We start from the raw sequence: 19,660 nt of genomic DNA on the forward strand, positions 1-19,660 counted from the left end.
AGTGGATACTTTTGAACTTACTGAGTTGGATGAGTGAGCATGTAATTGAAGAGGATCATATAATACGTAGGTGAATTATGGGGGATGGTGAATGAAGGTTCCCCAGGGAACCATAATATCAGCATTTCCTGACTTAGGACTGCTTGACTTTGTAACACCCCCATGACCCTTTAGCACTGTTTTGCGACGGCGGGGAGAATCCCCTTAGCGCCGGGCAGCAAAAATAGGGTAACACCCCAGGGGACGTTCACGCCCATTTCTCTCAGCAGCCCCCAGCCCAGGGAGCTGCAGCCCCATCCCTGCAGGGGGCAAAGGAGGAGCCGAGCAGGGCGCGGAGGGGGTCCCTGGAGGGTACAGGAAGGCGGGGCGGCGGGGGGAGGGAAGAGGCCGAGCGAGCGGCGGGGTGGGGCGGTGCGTGGTGTTATCCCCCCCGCACTGAGGAGCCCGAGGTCAGTGCGGCTCCCTCCCTCGCTCCTCCCTCTGCTCCGGCGGCGGCCTCCCTCCGGCTGCTCCTCCGCGCCGCCTGCCAGTCCGCGCTGGGGGGTTCGCCGGCGGCTGGCTCGGTGCCGCGGGGCAGGGGCCAGGGGTTGGAGAGCAGCAGGGAGCAAACAGGATGCAGCCGCCTCCTCCCGCTCCCCCGGTGCCGGCTCCGTTAGCCGTGTTGGATCCCACAGGTAGGTCCCGGCGCTGCGCACCGACAGCAGCAGCGGGCGCCCCCGGCCCGTGCCCAGAGGTACCTGCGGGGCAGAGGGCGGGCAGCTCCGGGCGCCAGGAGCCCAGCGGGGCGCTGAAGTTCCGGGGGCTGCTCGGTTGGCCCGGAGGTGGCGGCCCGTGGCCGGAAAGCCCCTGGCAGCGCACGCGGATTTGCTGGGGGGCGTCTCAGCTGTGACCGCGCCGCGCCTTCGCCTGACCCACTGCCGCTTAAGCAGGTTCCCTGCTGTCTCCAACGTGCAGTCAAGCCATAACTTCCCTGCCCTGAGAGGACTGCAGTGCCCATACATCTACTGGGGGGAAATTCACTGGGAAGGCTCCCCCCCCACCCCCCCAGCTCCCTCTCCCCCAAACCCTGTAGCTGTGCAAGGAGTCTCACGCAGCTCAGAGAGTTGAGACACATAACCAGGCTTTCTTCTTTTTTAAATTTGGCTCGAAAACCGTTTTTAAATGTAATCTAGGTAGCTATAGTTACTCTTATGGCTGTTCGTTGTTTGTTTAACCAGCCATGGACAGAGATGCTAGGACTCACCTATGTAGCTGGTACACTGAAAGCAATAAACTTGATGAGTATTACTAAGTTCTGGATTTGAGATTTCTGATTGCAACATTGTGAGGATAGCATGAAAGTACTATTTCCCCTCTGACCCCCACCCAATATTGCAAATCTTAATTTTTCACAGGGAAAGATCTATTGTCTGGTAATCTCTATGGGATGCACTACTACTGATTTGCCTATTCGTTTATAAATGCTTGCACTTGCAATGAAGGATATCATTTTCTGCTCAGATGAATCCCAGTTGATCACCTTCTTAAATAGCAATCTAAAAACATACCACAGAGTGCCTAACCACTAAAAGAGCAATATGGAAAGAATGCAGAGATAGGTAATTCAGTTTGACATATAGAGTTTGTCATTTACTATTTTAGTTAATACTCTTAAGGTTAAAAAAGGAACCTATTGTATATGGTACAGTACAGTACTACGGGTATTGGTGGGTTGTAATAATCCCATTGTCAATGTTATCATTCTGCTCTTTCTTGTCACTCTCATTTATCACATTAGGACATTTAAAAACATTTTCCATTTTGCTGTTGCATTATTTTCATGGAATTGCTGTGAGGATAATGTAACATAGAAATAAACTTTGTGCGTGTATGTATGCATGCATATAGCTAATGTGGAAAAATGTCCTTTTCTCTCTTTGCTGAAAATTAACAGTTGCTATGCCTGAGCAGTTTGGAGTGTCAGCAGATCAGGGTAGAGTTAGTTTTGGCTCTTTTCCACTTACAGATGGTTTATGGCTGTGATGGGACTATACTGTATTCAGTAGTAGAAGCAATTCCACTCAAACTTTTGACTGGTGCTGTTGTAATATCCGCATGACAATTGGCTTTACTTTTTTACATTTTTACATTACAATTGTAATTGAGTGCCTCATTGCTAAACTAGTCTGTCTCTGAAAAGGGTTGTTTTCTGTTCCTAAATGTACAGTGTGTGTCCTGGAAAATATAAATGAAATGTAAAAGAGAAGTTAAATATTTGATTATTCCCCCAAAGTTCCTTAAAGTCAAGATAATCTAGAGAGTATCAGTGGTAGTTCTTGTGTATGGCATTCAATATGGTATAGGGAGACTTTGCCTTTACCCAGACATCAGGACAGCAGTCAAAAAAAATGTATTAGACCTTTATATTTTTATGTGGCAGTTTTGAAAAAAACAGGGAATAAATGGTAATAGCAAATATTTGTTTAGGATATTCTCTATGTGATGTAAGTATTTATTCAGTTAAACTGTCATTTTAACCATTGATTAGCTAGTCATTTAATTATTTATAGGTGAAACAATTGTTGCCAAAGCAATGAAGTCATAGTGATACTGCACAAGATCACTTACTGTAGCTAAACTATTTACAGTATTTAGGTAGTTTTTTCTTAAGGTCTACTCAAAAACTCAGCAACATTTTTTAAGGACTAGACTATACAGTATACTCATGGGTTCTACAACACAACTACATAACGGAGACAAGAGTCAGCACTGATAAAAGCTGCTAGCTTGTGCCTGGAAACAAATGCAGTTGCATATGGTTTAGTTTTAGCACACTGGACAAGTCAAGCATTTAATCAGAAAAGAGGAAGTAATCAGCAAAAGCAGGGCTGATATCTTTTTTTTAAAACCTCTCAGCCCATCACATTTAGTTTTAGGAGGCAATGTAGGATTAGTTCAACGTCATTAGTATAGCACATTTTTTTTAAAATACACAATGAAAAATGGGTTTCAGAGTAACAGCCGTGTTAGTCTGTATTCGCAAAAAGAAAAGGAGGACTTGTGGCACCTTAGAGACTAACCAATTTATTTGAGCATAAGCTTTTGTGAGCTACAGCTCACTTCATCGGATGTGAAAATAAATTGGTTAGTCTCTAAGGTGCCACAAGTACTCTTTTTCTTTTTACAATGGAAAAATATAGCCAAGGAAGATATGGCATTGAAGGGAAGACTGGAATAATGAAACATTATTAATTTAGCCCCAAAGACATACAAATCTCATTCCTTAAATATTAGCTTCATAGCTACAAAATATTAGATGCAAAGCCTGTATTAGCCCTTTCATATTATATGTTATGTTACACAGGGTTAACTTGTATTGCATGATTCTTTGTAACATCATGTAATATAAAACATTGAAAATGTAACCTTTTTCCCTTACAAATCTTTCTCCTATAGATCAAGGATGTTAATATACATTGCGTTCAATATTAATTAGAGACAAGTCTCTTCACATCTTCATCTCCTTGACTAGAGCAAGGCGACAAAATGGTGTGGTGTTGATCTCCCAGTAAGTGTGATTTGTCCTCTGTATTTCCTCCGTTGCCAAATTCATTCCCTCTTATTTTTCCCATAGACTTCCAAAGGGTCTGCTTGCAGGAGACTGTTCATTGGTTTTAAGAGGAGTACGTGCATTAGCAAAGGAAGGTGGATTTAGACCTTTTGGAGTTGGACTGTAGATTATAGATGGCTTTTCTAGCTCTGACAAATTATGCATCACAGATCTTTCTTTCCCCACACCTTCCATCACAGACCCACTGTATCCTAAAGTTATACCTCCCCCTTTGCAAGCCTCACCTTTCCCTTTTCCAAACCCATGCCTCCACCTCTAGGGTTGCATCATTTCACTCTGGCAGAAACTGAACTAAGGTCTTCCCACTAAATCATACGTCTTTTGTCAATGCGGAGATACACTTCCCCAAATATACTTCTGCTGGCTATTGTGAAAAGGGGTTCTCCAGTATATTTTCCTCAATTCCTGATTGATTGACAGGGGGTTCTCTGACTCTGTTTCCCCATCTTTAGGGTGCTGGGAAGGGTTTGAACATCACTGTGTTCCCTCTGTTGACTCTAGGAATGATGATCTGTACTTCTTATCCAACCCAACTGCTGTATGTGTATGTAAGCTCTACATGCCTTTCTCCTCCTGTCTCTGACCTGCTTGGAAGAGGAGATTCTATTTTCTCTTCTGTGTGTCCTGATGGCTTTCTTTCTCCTTTGATGGAGGTGGGATTAGTGTGGTTTAGGTCCTCAAATAGATACTTAGCCTGATAAATGTTTATTAGGCAGAGCAGAGAGTACTATTGGGTTATTGCTTTTCTTGGGCAGTTTAAGACCATACCTGGTGGAGCACGGATCAGTGATGTGAAGGTTAGCATTTTCTGTGTATCTCATCTATGTCTTGGATTTTTTTATAGTATCGCTGTGGTATCTATGCATTGTTATCACACTGCCAGCCAAGATTGACAAACATTACCATCAAATGTAATGCTGGTGGTAATTTGTGACCGTCCTCATTTGATCCTTGATTAGAGCAGGGGCTCTAGTAAAGATGACTCTATTCAGGGGACACCATCACAGGGCCTAGTCACACCAGCCACACTATCAGAGGCTCATTCACCTGCACATCTACCAATGATATATGCCATCATGTGCCAGCAATGCCCCTCTGCCATGTACATTGGGCAAACTGGACAGTTTCTACGTAAAAGAATAAATGGACTCAAATCAGATGTCAAGAATTATAACATTCATAAACCAGTCGGAGAACACTTCAGTCTCTCTGGTCACTCGATTTCTGATCTCAAAGTGAGTATCCTTCAACAAAAAAAACTTCAAAAACAGACTCCAATGAGAGACTGCTGAATTGGAATTAATTTGCAAATTGGATACAATTAACTTAGGCTTGATTATCACTTCAAAAGGTTTTCTCTCCCCCCACCCCACTCTCCTGCTGGTAATAGCTCATCTTAAGTGATCACTCTCCTTACAATGTATATTTTTTTCATGGTCTGTGTGTATATATAAAAATCTCCTCACTGTACTTTCCACTTTATGCATCCGATGAAGTGAGCTGTAGCTCACGGAAGCTTATGCTCAAATAAATTGGTTAGTCTCTAAGGTGCCACAAGTACTCCTTTTCTTTTTGCGAATACAGACTAGCACGGCTGCTACTCTGAAACCTGTCTACTGAGAAGACTTTCCTTTCATTTGCTTGATTCTTGGAATGGTGAGATACTAATAGAAAATTGGGGCATTCCAGTGAGGGACAATTTAATATTTTACAATTCCATCTTGAGTCACTATGCATCAGTTAACAGGGACTGACTAATTGCTACTGAGAGTGACTTCAGCAATAACAGGTTGGACAGTTAATGGGTTTGATGAACAATCTCCTGTCCTTGCAGGGGCAGCTGCACTGAAGAAGAATTTGCCCTTAGAAAGGATTGGCAGCAGTACTATCTCATTCGTTACCTAGTTGTTCCAAAGGCCACTTTAATTCATGGCTGACACTCTGTAACAGCCCTTGCCAGTGGAGACTGACTGAGGTGTATGCTGAATCAGACCCTAACAGTCTTCTCCCTCAGTACCACAGGAATACTTCTGACTGAGCAATTTTGAATTGTTTTTGGCTGCAGGTAACTGTAGCTGAACCCTTCCTGCCCCACAATGGGTAGCTATATTAAAAGAAAATCCCAAACATATTGTATCTGCCCTCTAAAAAGCAAACAAGAGCTATGGACATTTTTTTTTGAAAATGGCAGCAGTGCTGCCGTCAGTAAAATAGTAGCAGAAGGGAAATAATAAAGCTTTTTTCTTGTAGCGCTGTTCATTTGAAGATCTCAAACTGCTTTACAAATAAGCTGAATAAACGTTTATCAGGCAAAGTACCTAGTTGAGGCTCTAAACCACACAAATAGTTTAACATTCTCTGTGTATGTAGTTCAGGATAAGCATTACGTACATTTAAAATATTAATATTCTGTTAAGACAATATTAAATGATCTCAGTAAACACCAGAGTTGCCAATATACATTACAGCCCAGGCCATTGGAGCATTGGAAATGCTGAGTCTCACAGGTGAATTGGATAGTGTTCTTTTCCCTGCAATGTTTATCAAGGCACTTGGTATTGTTGAGATTGTAAAAAGTCTTCATGTTTTTTGTTTTTTAAGGCTAGGCCATATGTGCTGCCTTAAACTTATGCATGCATGTCTCACTGATGTAAAATTATACAGACATTTTTCAAAACTGTCTGTAGTATAAGTTTTATAAGTAATTTTTCATTACTGGGAATTTTATAAACATGCACAGAATTTTGAGGAAGTATATAAATTGTTTGGTAGATTACATACTAAGGTCCATTTTGAACATAAAACATTTCTATATTAGTTCTTTTTGGAAACTACTGATTCTGAGGAGACCAAATGATTGAGACTTCATTTTATTTTCTGGTGTGATTTTGCTGGCTTTGAAGTGTCATTGGAATGAAGATTCAAAATTCAGAACATTAGTCTGACCCTCAAGAATGCTGGTCACATTGGAGTTGTGCTCCAGTTCTCTTTCTTCTTTGAAATGAAATGTTGTTCTTGAACAGTAGCATTCATTGAAAATACTTTGCTAGAGATGTGCCTATAAAGGTAGCAGACTTCTAAGATAAGAGAGCTTTTTCAGGGTAATAAGAAAAGGAGGACTTGTGGCACCTTAGAGACTAACAAATTTATTTGAGCATAAGCTTTCGTGAGCTACAGCTCACTTCAGCGGCTGCATGCAGTGGAAAATACAGTGGGGAGATTTATATACACAGAGAACATGAAACAATGGGTGTTACCATACACACTGTAACGAGAATGACCAGGTAAGGTGAGCTATTTCCAGCAGGAGAGGAAAAAAAAATGTGACTATCCTAATTTTGTCCTTTGAATCACAGTATTTCTTATGTAGTTTGTGTACATTACACATTCACATCTACACGTGTTAGTAGCTTTGTCAAGTTCTTACATAAATATTTAAATTAATTCCTTATAAAATGTATATCTCCCTCTTTAGTTCCTTTCACGTTCTCTTCCTTATCTGGGCAGTTTGCTTGAGGATTGGCGTGTGTATGTCTCTGGGGTGGAGTTTAGTGGGAGCTTTCTTTTCTCTCTTGGTTTGTTCTTTGTTTTTATGTGATGTGTTAGCTTGAGGGCAGGGGAATAAAAGTTCCCAGTTCTGCACCAATATACACTCGGCACTGGAGAGAGGTTGGAAGGGAGTTGGGGGGAGGCTTAAGGAGGGGATTGGTCACATGCCAGATGAGAATTGCTATAGGAGCTCTGCTCTCTCCTTGGCCCTGTCATGCCCTCTTCCACCACAACATGCATCCTATTCTGGGGATAAGGGGGGACTGGCATAGTGCCTGGCTCTCTTTAAAATAGTTGAGAATTCTCCTCACTAGGGGAATTCTCATCTGGCCAACTGTGGCCAGATTATGTCCCCTTGGCGCTGCTGAGGTGGTGGAAGGAGGGCAGAAGTGGGGCTGAGAACCCTTTTCTGTTTATCTTTTTGTGAGAGAGTGTTTTTTGTTAGTGTAGGTTCAAAGATGACACTGTGTGTGGAAGGTTATGGTGAGCAAAGGCACTGAGGTTACTGAAGACTCTCAGGGTGAAATATCAGAAAATCCCTTTGGCTTCCATTGAAAAATACTTGAGCAGCATAGATGGAATGACTAATTTAGAAACCTCTTGCAAGCGGGCTTGGTTGGTTAATGCCTGATCTGTTGTGACTAAGGCTGACAGTTGATGATTCTGAAGTGCCATCATGCAAATTTGACATGTGGTTGGATGAAGATGCCTGGCTGTTTCTATACAGATATTCAGTGGTCACTAGCCTCAAGCAGAATAAAGATGTGGGCCAATAGCTGTGATATTTTCATGCTCCTTGTAATGAAGGAGTTAGTTAACCATGGAGATGAGTTTGTTCAAGCATATGGCTATTTCCTGTATCCATGGGGCTGTACCAAGTTTTGTGGTTCTGGTTACACAGTAGGCCTCATAGATGAGTATGGTAAACTGGTGCTGGCAATGCAGTTGAAGTCCTCCTGGATTAGAATCCTTGGGAATTTTCAATGTACATTTGGACATCAGATTGAATAGTCTGGTCTGTGTGCTCCTTGAAGTAATGGATTGTCTTGATTTCCCGCCCCCCGCCCCCCCCGAGACTTGAGGAGTGCCTTAACAGGATCAGCCATATGCTTAAATTGGGTCTACAACTCTCTCAATATTTGGTGTTTTTCTTAAAGTCCCAGATCCTGGAGTCATGGGATTATGTGAGAATCTCAGCTTTATTTTTAAAAAAATAGTTTCTAGGCTTTATATTTTCATTGAAAATGTGAAATCTAAGAGCTCAAAAACAAAAAGGCAGATAACCGTATCCTCCAAAAAATATTTTTAAAAATCTCATTGTTTTTAAGATAGTTTTTGACTTTGGGTGGCAACCTGACTCATGGTTTTTGAATGCTTAAGGTTGGCCATACTGGGTCAGCTTTAGTGTCGTGGATTTGTAGATCAGCCTATTGAAAGATCTGACCATACCCTCATGTATTTCGGTGCATGGGTTATTCCACGCTTCTCTCCTTCCTTACCACCAATGGACCACCATAGATTAAATGTTATTGCCAAAAGCTGAATCAGCTGGGGCACAGATTGGGGAGGAGATGACTGGAGTCACCTGGATTAATTTCTAATTGTCTGTTTCCTTCAGTAAAGCAGAGCACACTTCATACCAAAGAAAATATTTGACGTGTTTACTGGTTCTGTTTGAGGAATGTCAACAAACATATCTCAGTTTTTATATATGTGTTCATAAAAAATCATTGATGAATTGTTTTGCAAACTTAATCTGTTCTGTGGTGTGGGATTTGAAATTCAAAAACAGAGCTGTGTTCCTCAGTTTTATTTGGTCACATTGTATTGCTTCTGTTCCTTGATAGGCTCCTTGTTTGCTGTTTCTCCCTCTGGTTCCTTTTTTTCACATTTTCCCACAGTGGACTCCTTCTCTTTTGTTCATTTTGAATGTTAAGAGGGTGTATTTTTAGATGGCTATAGTGATTTATTGTATTTTTTTTAAATATGTTTTTACAGAATTGTGGTGAGCTATGGGCAGGAGCTCTATAATAATAATTTTAGAAACCTAGAGTTGCAACTAAGATACACTTCTGCCTCAAAGTTAAAACAGCAACAACAACAAAAAAAGGTTAAATGCCTTAGAGCAGGCTGACTACAGCAGGATTATCTGCAATCTTTTACTCCTGTGTACTTGAGTCCAAATTGAAATGGGATTAAATAAATTCCACAGAGCAGTTCCTGTTAAATAAAATAGTATATGTATAATCTATCACAAATTCATTGTCTGCTGTACTTCTTTACTTCAGAAGATACCAACTGGTTTGCTTACCTGATAACTATAAAGAGAAAAAATATTTCATGATAACACAGCAGAGCTTCTGCTAATCTTCTTTAAAATGTACGTATTTATGTGTTGTCCATATAGAGCCAAATGGGAATTTTGCCTGGTGAGGATGGTTTGAGGTCTGCAGAATTGGCCTACAGATGTGAACAACTTCATTACAAGATTTACCACAGATAACTGAAAATATTATTGTCACTTCAGCTTAGTAAAACCTCATCTTGTATGTGTGCACAATGTATTAAAGTTTACTAAGCTCCAGCTAATCTTGATATAATTTAAGATCCTCTCTCTGCTGCAAAATATTCTCCCTTGTTGGGGGAAAGGGTTAAAAATGAAATAGCTGGAATGAGCTTTTATTTCATACTTGTACTGCTAAGATTGCAATGAAAAGCTATTTTATTTTTGTTTTCCCCAACAGGACAGTTTGCAAAACGAAAGAAGACTTCGCTTTGGTTCACAGTTTCTCTGCTGGTAGTGTCTGTGTTCGTACTGACCATAGGACTTGCAGCTACTACAAGAACAGAAAATGTTACCGTTGGAGGCTATTACCCAGGAATCATTGTGCGTAGAGAAATGTATTTTAGATTATCCATTATTACCGATACACTATTATGGCATAGACACAAGCAACCACAATTGATGAGGGAAATTTCAAATCCTGTTGCATTACTGGTGAGGGAAAACCTAAGGTGCATAATGTTTAGATCTAGTTCTGTTATGTTTGTGATTCAGATGTAGGCCCTAATCCTGCAATGTGTGCATGAGAGCGGACCACTGTGCCTGTGTGGAACCTTATTGAATTTAATAGCTTTCTGGACAGGCACATGGACTCAGTTTCAAGAATGGGCCATAATTTTCTACTGTATGTTAGTAATGACTTTCAAACCACTTAATGCATTATCACAGCCTTGATTCTTAACTGGACTTTTAAATCGTCGTTTAGTAAAAGAACGAATATAAGTACCAATAAATACTCTGCTTTTAACGACTTCAAAAGATAGTTTAGCATTGACCTTAATTTCATTGACTTCAATAGGATGGATCATTCACTTGCTTAAAGTTAAGCACATGCTTAAGTACACTGCTGAATTGGGACCAGAATGACTTTGTGTACTATTTGCTCTTGTTCATAATATAATCATACATTGTAAGAAGAGGGATGAGTATCTGTTAAAACTATGTATAAATTTTGCATTGCCAATCGTTATTTGTAAATTACAATTCTTCTTTCTAACTAAGTTCTCTAATATGTTAAAGTCATGCTGAGAATTTATTTGTTGGAAGGATTAATTTTAGGGTAATAATCTATAATAAGTGGTGTTTAAAAATGGAATTAAAATTAGTTCCAGGAATAAAATTTTAAAAGAATGCATTGTCCTTGGATCAGATTAAAATATGTAGACTAATACAATGGCATAGTCTTTAAATAGTTGTAATTGAAATGAAAACATTTAAAAGAATAAACTTTCTGCAGTCATTCCCTTAGAGGAAATTTAATGGGTAATAACTAATAAAGTTCATGTGCACAAAGCAGTTAATTATAGCAATTAGTTTATTTTAGGGAGAAAACGTCTGTGTACTAAACAAAAAATATATTGCTCTAGAGCATTTTTTAAAAATTAAGTGTTATAGGTTTTTATTTAATAGGCTGATAGAATAGCTAGAAATGTTCAGAATGATTTGCAAATGAAAACCTTTTAATAATGATTTTTCCCTCTATTTCGTTTTAAGGCTGTTAGAGCTGACAACATTCTGTAAAAGCATGGTTATATTTTGCACATTTGTGGTCCATCATTGTAGTAACCGAGAAAGAGCAAAAATAACGAGGAGTCCTTGTGGCACCTTAGAGACCAACAAATTCATTTGGGCATAAGCATTCGTAATACATCAATGTCACCTGTATTGATACAATTACAGCTTCTGATATTGTGAGCTTCAACTCCCATTCACTTCCGTGAGAGCTGAAGAAGCTGAGCACCTTGTGGAAAGCATTATCTAAGAGGAGTTTTAACATACCTATTCTGGTTCCATTTTTCCTTCACTAGTAACATTTCATTCACAAAGTCTGACTGACTGTTCCTTTCCTGCTGTGTGAATGCAGCATACAATACATAGATTTATGGTGCATTAGCTTAGGAAGTATCTGAGCAGCTGAAAATGCAAACATTTGTAAGGTAAGATTATGGTTTTTCATTCTTGATGTGATAAACTAAATGTTTATTTTTATGGAGCAATGAAAAAATAAGACTGCTTGTGAAGAGAGAAATTTAAATTGGAATTTAAAAAAAGGGTGGTGGTTCCTTGCTCCCATGGAATTCAGTAACAATGCTCTTACTTCAGTGGGACAGGATAGGGCACCAAAGGTTCATTAGGCTTAGCTCAAGTGACTTTTTGGTCTTTTTAAAATAATATTATGCAAAATGACTTAAGCCCCCAGTTCTCTTAACACTACCAAAACTACTTCTAACTTGCATAAAATTACTTGTGTGCATAAATATTTATAGGACTAGGGATTTAGTAATTTATTCCATTATTGAAAAAAATCCCTTTATCTTCATCTTTAGTTTATATTAATTATCAATTTTAGTGGCCCTGATCCTACAAATGACTGCATGTAGGAAGACTTCTGTGCCCACATGGAGTTCCACTGAAGTTTATGGAGCTCTGCATGGGCTCCGACTTCCACCTGTGTCAAGCAGCTTGTAGGATCAGACCCAGAGCTTGTTCAAAAAACAAACGAACAACCCCATCAGCCGAACAACCCCATCAGCCAAACAACCAACCAAAGGAACCCCTGACAGCATCCCCTCTCACCTGCTGTAAATGCTGTGTGTGATGGTGGTAATTATTATTTTGTTTATTATAGTAGCACCTAGAGACTCACTGAGATGGGAGCCCCATTGTGCCTGGCACTGGGGAGACAGACGGCCCCTGCCCCAGAGAGCTTACTATCCAACTAGACAAGGCAGATGTGGGATTTGACATACAAACAGCGGGAACATTGTGATGGCTTACAAACTCCCCAATGTCTGTGTCGTGATTTTTTTTTTTTTGGTGGCATTTATTTATTCGTTTGTTTGTTCATCCATCCATCCTGTTTTGTCCCATGATGGGATAGGGGCTGTTAAAAAGGGATTAGATGAACCGAAAGGTGGGGAGAGGAGACACTGAAGTGGGGGAGTAAGAAAAGAAGGCATGGAGGAAAGGTGGCATGCAGAAAAGGTGGCATGCGGATGAGGTAAAGTGACCACGTTGAAGTAAGCAGCCAACCAGCAGAAGGGAAAAGATGCCCAGAGTAAAATCTGGGGAAAGAGTTTGATGACCTTATTAGCCTCTAGAGGTTCCTGTTGCAGCTGCTTCAGTGTTTGTTGCTGTCTAGTCTCTGGTTGGCTCGTCCCAGGAAATTCTCTTTTTTTCCCAATCTCACGTGGGCCCTGGTATAGGTCTGGTTCAAGATGGGGTCTGGTTGGAAGGGGTAACCCTGGCTGAGTCTTATTTCCCCGTCCTCCCTCCCCTCATGGTTCAGCTGCCTCTGTGTTTGCTTCCAGCTGGTTCCTCCCAGGAGTGGGGGCTGTCCCATGCAATTCTGGCTTTGAGGGTATTTCTCCACTGCAGCTGGGAGATGTGATTCCCAGCACAAGTAGAAAGACTTATGCTAGCTCAGCTTGAGCTAGTGCCTAAAAATGGCAGTGTGGATGTTTCGACTGACAGAGACTCAGGGTAACCACCCGAGTTCAATCCTGCCCACCGCTTGGTCCGAGCTTGGATGGCTAGCCCAAGCTGTGACCAGTGCCACAATGCCCATGCTGCTATTTTTAGGACGCTAGCTCAACCTGAGCTAGTGCCAGTTTGTCCCCCAGTGCTTTGAATCACATCTTCTTCCCACTGCAGTGTAGACGTATTCTGTGAGGAAGGGGTAACTCCAGCTGAACTTCATTCTCCCTCTCGTCCTGCTTGTGTTGCTGCTACCGCAGGTGTGGCTGTTTGCTGTGGGATGTACGGTATGAGAAACACTGTACTCTTTAGCGATTTAAAAACATCTTTTTCTTAGGACCTGCAATATTTTCAATTTTTTTTAAAAAAAGTAAACATTAGGATTTTGGGGACTTGCATTAAAATAAAACATCTATTTTCTGAAGAAGTTGCCGTTGTCTCTTGCAGTTTCATAATGTCATTTCAAAGAAGGTGTCCTAAATATGTATACTTTTATAGTATAACCCATGGGTGGAACAAATGTGAAGTGTCATATTTTTCTGTATAATTTATTGTTGCTTTAAAAAGACATAAACATTACTTATGTTATTGAACATTGACTACTGTTTGTATTTTCTTGGTCCAAACTCCACATTGACACCAATGGGAAGATTTGCCTTGAATAAAGAAAGCAAAGTTGGCCACACTGGAACTGCTAAAATATAAGAAAAGTCCCATTCTGATTGTTCCCTGTTGCATCACATAATTTCTGGCCAGTAATAATTTTATACTAAATATTTTGCTCTTTCTCACAAATTGTTTTAGTTGGTTTATCTGCCCAACATCTCACCTTAAATATTGTAACATTCTTGTATGTTGCCAAATAAGCTGACCTTGTGTGTTTCTGTTGGTTTGTTCTTTGCCTTAGCTTGGCTTCGGATCTTTCCTAGGGATTATTGGAATCAACCTGGTAGAGAACAGAAGGCAAATGGTAAGCAACAACACTTTTTTTTTTTCTTTTTCTTTGAATATTAAAATGTGTTAAAGGCTTAATTGAAGAAAAAGAACGGATTTACTATCTGTAGTTGCCATGACTGACTCCTGCAGTTCTTAGTCCCAGGGTCAATTGATTTAAATCCCTGCTTTTAATCATGATTTTAAATCTGCAAGCAGGACACCTTGATTTTTATCATGTTTTGCATTTGTACTTTAGTTATTTTCCTAAAGAAAACTGACAACCATTAAAACATGTTGATTTGCAACTAAATATAGTCAGAATTAAAGTTTTCCCCCAAGCCAATGGTTCACCAGGCTGACATTGTTAAGGCATGTCATTTTCATAGCCAGTGGCACACAAGGGAGTGATGTGGCCAGCATCATATCTGACTGCCCTAACCCAATGGATCTGATACCCATTTTGCAGCTGGGTGAACTGGAAGGGGCCTTCTTTTTGCTGATCAGGAAGATACGCTATATCTATATACATCAATTTAAACAATTATATTGCTTGACTTAAATTTATTCAGATCTTTAATTTTTACATATTTTACATTAATTATGTTAGAAAATGGTGAATGATGCATTTCTAATTTACTAGATTAATTTTTTACTTGTGGTTTGTGTCAAGCTCTATTTGGATGGAAATTCAGGTTCAATTAAAATGCACAAATGGCATTTTAATTTTTTTAATTAAATAAACCTATCTTAAATCTTGGGTCGAGTGCTGTAGCTATCTTTAGAAATTTTACATTGGTATCTTCTTTGCGTTTTGTCAAATCTGCTGTGAAGGTGTTCTTAAAGCGAACATGTGCTGGGTCATCATTCGAGACTCCTATAACATGAAATACATGGCAGAATGCCGGTAAAACAGAGCCGGAGACGTACAGTTTCCCCCGAAGGAGTTCAGTCACAAATTTAATTAACGCCTTTATTTTTTTAAAGAGCGTCTTGGAAGCATGTCTTCTGGAATGGTGACCGAAGCACAAAGGGGTATACGAATGTTTAGCATATCTGGCACATAAATACCTTGCAATGCAGGCTACAAAAGTGCCATGCAAATGCCTATTCGCTTCTTATTTACAGTGTTACCAGAAAGTGAGGGCAGCATTATCTCCCGTAAATGTAAATAAACTTGTTTCTCTTAGTGATTGGCTGAACAAGAAGTAGGACTGAGTGTTCTTGTAGACTCTAAAATTTTACATTGGTTTGTTTTTTGAGTGCAATTATGTGATAAAAAAATTGGCATTTGTAAATTGCACTTTCACAATTGCACTACAGTACTTGTATGAGATGAATTGAAAAATACTGTTACTTTTGTTTATAATTTTTACAGTATAAATATTTGTAATCAACAATAATAAAGTGAGCACTGTGCACTTTGTATTCTGTGTTGTAATTGAAATCAATATATTTGAAGTGTTCTGAGTTACTCACATGAGTTAACTGTGATTAATCACAGTTTAATAGCCCTAATTTTTATCTACGCTCCTTAGTCCTTTCTCAGAAAAATTTCTCATTGACTTTAAAGGAAGTTTTGCCTGAGTAAAAACTACAGTGTTTGTCCCCTAAATGTAGTTGTTCAGTTCTTTTTCTGTCAAGATTTTGGGAACTATAGAATGCATTGTAGCCTAGTTTCCACTGAGCATGGAAGCCATGTTAGCAATGCCTTCTGCAAAACTGTGTAGTCTCAAAAAAACAAAACAACAACCTATAGCTCTTATTAGCAAGGTGATAGCAGAGTTTCTCTGGCTAGATTAGACATGGCCTGACCATTACATTTATGTAGGCATTTGCTAAATTAGGTTTTGTAAGATCCTTACATAAATGAGTTGCTTTTACTTGTGTGCGTAGTTATTTAGGCAATTGAGACGATTTGGGTGAATAAAGTTTTGCAGGATTGGGTCTGTAGATAGGAAACTGTATTACACTTACTCAGTGCAAAAGGTGGTTGTGTGGTGGATGAATATCACCTTTGTCCTGTATGCATTTTACACTAGAAAAATCATAGTTAAACTTCACGAAATATTATGACTTCAGTGGACCTACACTGAAATACTATGACTTCAGTGGACCTACACAGCTGAGGAACTGGCCAATTACTTTTGTTCTTTGCTATGTATTGTAGAGCAGGGTGTGGTTTTTTTTTTTGGTTTTTTTTTTGCGGTTTCCTGTTTTTTGTCCATAAACACTGAATTGCTTTTGCTATTTATAAACAGGAAAATAATTTCAGGACATTTTTCCATGGCACGGTAGTTTTCATAACACATTTTCAAGTATTCCCCTAACTTTGAACTTTTGTTTTGCATTTTTAACAGCTGTTGCCCCTGATTTCTATATCAGAGTTCAGAGCTGCTAACGGGGCTAGTTTTGACTCCTCATCTAAAGGCAAAAGAATGCTTGCCAGATGAGAATAGGATTTTGTTTTCCAATGTAATCAGGATAGTTTTCTAGTTGTCATCACTCTTGACAGTAGTGTTACCTCTCAATTTTTCTTTAATTCACCTCTGTTTTCCATCTTTTTTTTTTTTTTTTTTTATGCACAACAGGCAGCCAAAATGCTGTAAAAAAATGAGTTGAATAAAACAGTACTTGAAATTCAGACTGCGTGGTATGTTTGTAACATTCATGCAATAAGGACTGTGGGAAATGCATGTCATAATTGCTTAGTATCAGTGTCTGTTTGCGTATCCCAATGTGAAATAGTAAAAAAGCAGGCTTTTGGTGTGAAATATGCAGTGGTGAATAGAAGGCAAAAAGTCTGACAGATGAAGAACTGGGTAAGAAAATAATTAGAAGTTCAGTTAAACTTGTCATCCATCAGTAGATCCCATGATGTGCAAAAATATTAAACATTATCAAAAGTAAGGATGAGTCAGTAGCTTGTTTTTAAATATTACAGAAACAGCTTCTAAAACAAGAGGGATTATATCATAGGTTGTAAGATCCAGGGCTCTAATTATTCTCTTGAGTTTAATTTAGTATGTTCTGTTGAAAGGCTTGGGAGTAGCTGAAATGGGTTTTCAGCCATCATTAACAAAGCAAGTACAAAAGCCCAGATAAGTATGGAAATTTTACAGATGTATCATGTTACTATAATGTAAAAATGTTTTATGAATTCAATCCAGTAGGGAAGGCAAATGATGTATCAGTGGCTCTAAGTTTAATTGAACTTAGTTTGAAATAGACCTTCACTGTAATTTGAGACTAACCCAATGCAGAACTGATAATGATATAGCTCTGTCTAATGACTTGATTCATTTTTGTTGTTTCAAATAATCTTAACATGAAAAATCATGATTCAGCCATAGCAGAGATACATATTTTATTAACTTACTTTTCTTGGTAAACCTATTTTTTCTATACAAGTTGCATTTGTTTTCAGTCTACAGCTGCACGTTCAAATTTGTTCATTGCTGTTAATGATATTTATAACGTTACTCCTGGGGGAATTCTGTGCGAAAAATTTAAAATTCTGCATCAAAAAATTAAAAATTCTGTGCACGATATTTTAAAATTCTGCAACATTTGAATATTTTATTTGTCAAAATAACACTATATAATCATGCCATTTCAATTATTTTGGTAATTTATTTCAAAATACCTGTCAGCAAGTATGTCTGTAACAATACAGACACACAAAAAATTCCCCCAGGAGTAGAAAGTTAAAGAAACCCGTATGACAACACAGTTGCTGTTTCTCTGTCCCCTCCCCTCCAGAGGCCAGCTGCGGGATACACCCCAACCCACCAGAGCCCAGGGATCCAGAGGCAGAAAGAGTCTGATGCTCGATCCTGGGCTTGTGTGGAGTTTCCTGCATGCCGCCTCCTTCCTTCAGGGTGTGCGAGGAACTGCAGCTGCTGCCAGCCCTCCAGTTCTCTCCCCTGGCAGTGTCTTCTATGTGCGAGCTGGGCTCTGCCAGGTTCAGCAGCCCCTAGTGGCAGCCAGCAGCTCTGCAGGCCATTTGTGGGGGTGCGGCGGTGGGAAGGAAATTCTGCGCGCACAACATTAATTTCTGCACAAATTCTGCATTGCGCAGTGGCACAGAATTCCTACAGGAGTAGTAATGTATGTGTATGTATGCTATGGTTAGGTAGAGTTAGGTCAGAAGAAATCCAGCGCTGATTGAACATGAAAGAAGGTGCAAGTTCTGTCTGCTAGAATGGCCAACAGTTTGGTTGTGCTTAAAGTATAACGTTGATGATCACCATAGAGAGAGTAAAGTGATCAGATGCTCCACTAATTCAAACCCTTACCAGATATAGGCAAGAATTTTAAACTTGATTCTGTGAGATACTGAGTACCCTCAATTCCCATTGACTTCAATAGACTGACTTTTTGGTATAACCCGAATTCAGAGGGAATTGGGAGTGCTTAGTAGCTTGTAGGATTAGGCTTGTTATCTCACTGGCTATTTAACATTATTTCTCTACTGCTGTTAATCTGCTCCCCTCTCTATGTTGTGCTGAATTTCCACCAACAAAACAAAACAAAAAATTGGCTATCAGCCAGTCAGGGGATGATCTCCCGCTGGAAGAGGTAATTTGGAATGCTTGGAACAGGACAGCAAGAAAATGACTGAAGCAAAAAATGGTGTTTCCACCCCCCTCGAAAAAAGCATACAGCTGGTGTCACTGATAACAGAACAGAGTAAAACTGAAAAAGAAGAGAAGTAAAACTCTGTTATAGTCAGAGTGGCTACTTAGTCCAGTTTGGTGCCTGGAAAATACAATCACTCTAAAATCTAGTAGATTTGATTGAAGCAACCTTGCTTGCTGTCTTCTCACCTTAGAGTACAGAGTATTTGCAATTAGAAAATGAGATGCTGGAATTAAATACAGGGATCTGAGAGGCTGAGAATAAGAGCGGGTATCTATGACAGCAGAGTATGAGATTTGAATTTAGAGTCGGACTGACACAAAGGGGTGACAGTGGATGCCTTTTTCAGCAGCACTACCATTTTGTTTCAGGAAGGGAAATTGGTAGCTCCATGAAAACTCTCTCCTAGGCTTTGTCTAAAGTAGGATGTAAAGGTGTGGTATTAGAATGCATCAGTGAACACCTAACACTTTCTAAAAGTATACTGTAGACAAGGCAGTATACACTTTAACATATGATAAACTGGTTGGGTTAAAGCATGGGCTGTCCTTTAGCTAATCCTAGTGTTAGATAACATATACTAACCACACACCTTTTAAAATCTAGCCTGGAGAAAGCTGTACTGTTTATGTGGCTGAAAATAAAGTTTCTCCAGTGGTGGTGCCTACCAATGGTGGTGCTGAAGGAGGCGAGAGTAGTAACTGGCAGACTTACAGGTACTTTTAGTGTCACAATCCCACCAGCCAACAATAGCTAGCAGGAGGGTAGCAGTGATGAAGAGGTTCAGCTACCACCGAAGTCACAAGCCTGCGATTCAGTAGTGAGAATACAAGAGAGCAGCAGCAGAGGGACTAGGAGTAGACAAGAAGTGTGAGAGAGGAAAGGAC

At 39.7% G+C, this 19,660-nt stretch overlaps 1 protein-coding gene across 4 annotated transcripts in view; it reads left to right on the top strand.

The window, feature by feature from the left end:
- The first annotated feature begins 401 nt into the window (after positions 1-401).
- Positions 402-19,660, top strand: part of TMEM255B (transmembrane protein 255B) — a 106,369-nt gene continuing 87,110 nt past the window's right edge. For 2 of the 4 annotated variants that reach the window (XM_043536082.1, XM_043536086.1), the window contains exons 1-3: positions 402-674; positions 9,904-10,046; positions 14,107-14,169. In XM_043536082.1, coding sequence (XP_043392017.1) covers positions 614-674; positions 9,904-10,046; positions 14,107-14,169 — 267 coding nt within the window. In that variant the 5' untranslated portion in view covers positions 402-613. The remainder of the gene's footprint in view (positions 675-9,903; positions 10,047-14,106; positions 14,170-19,660) is intronic. The other 2 variants (XR_006287482.1, XM_037897356.2) reach the window with 2 other exon arrangements.

This window comes from Chelonia mydas, chromosome 1 (assembly GCF_015237465.2).
Source record: "Chelonia mydas isolate rCheMyd1 chromosome 1, rCheMyd1.pri.v2, whole genome shotgun sequence".
Classification (NCBI taxonomy): domain Eukaryota; kingdom Metazoa; phylum Chordata; order Testudines; family Cheloniidae; genus Chelonia; species Chelonia mydas.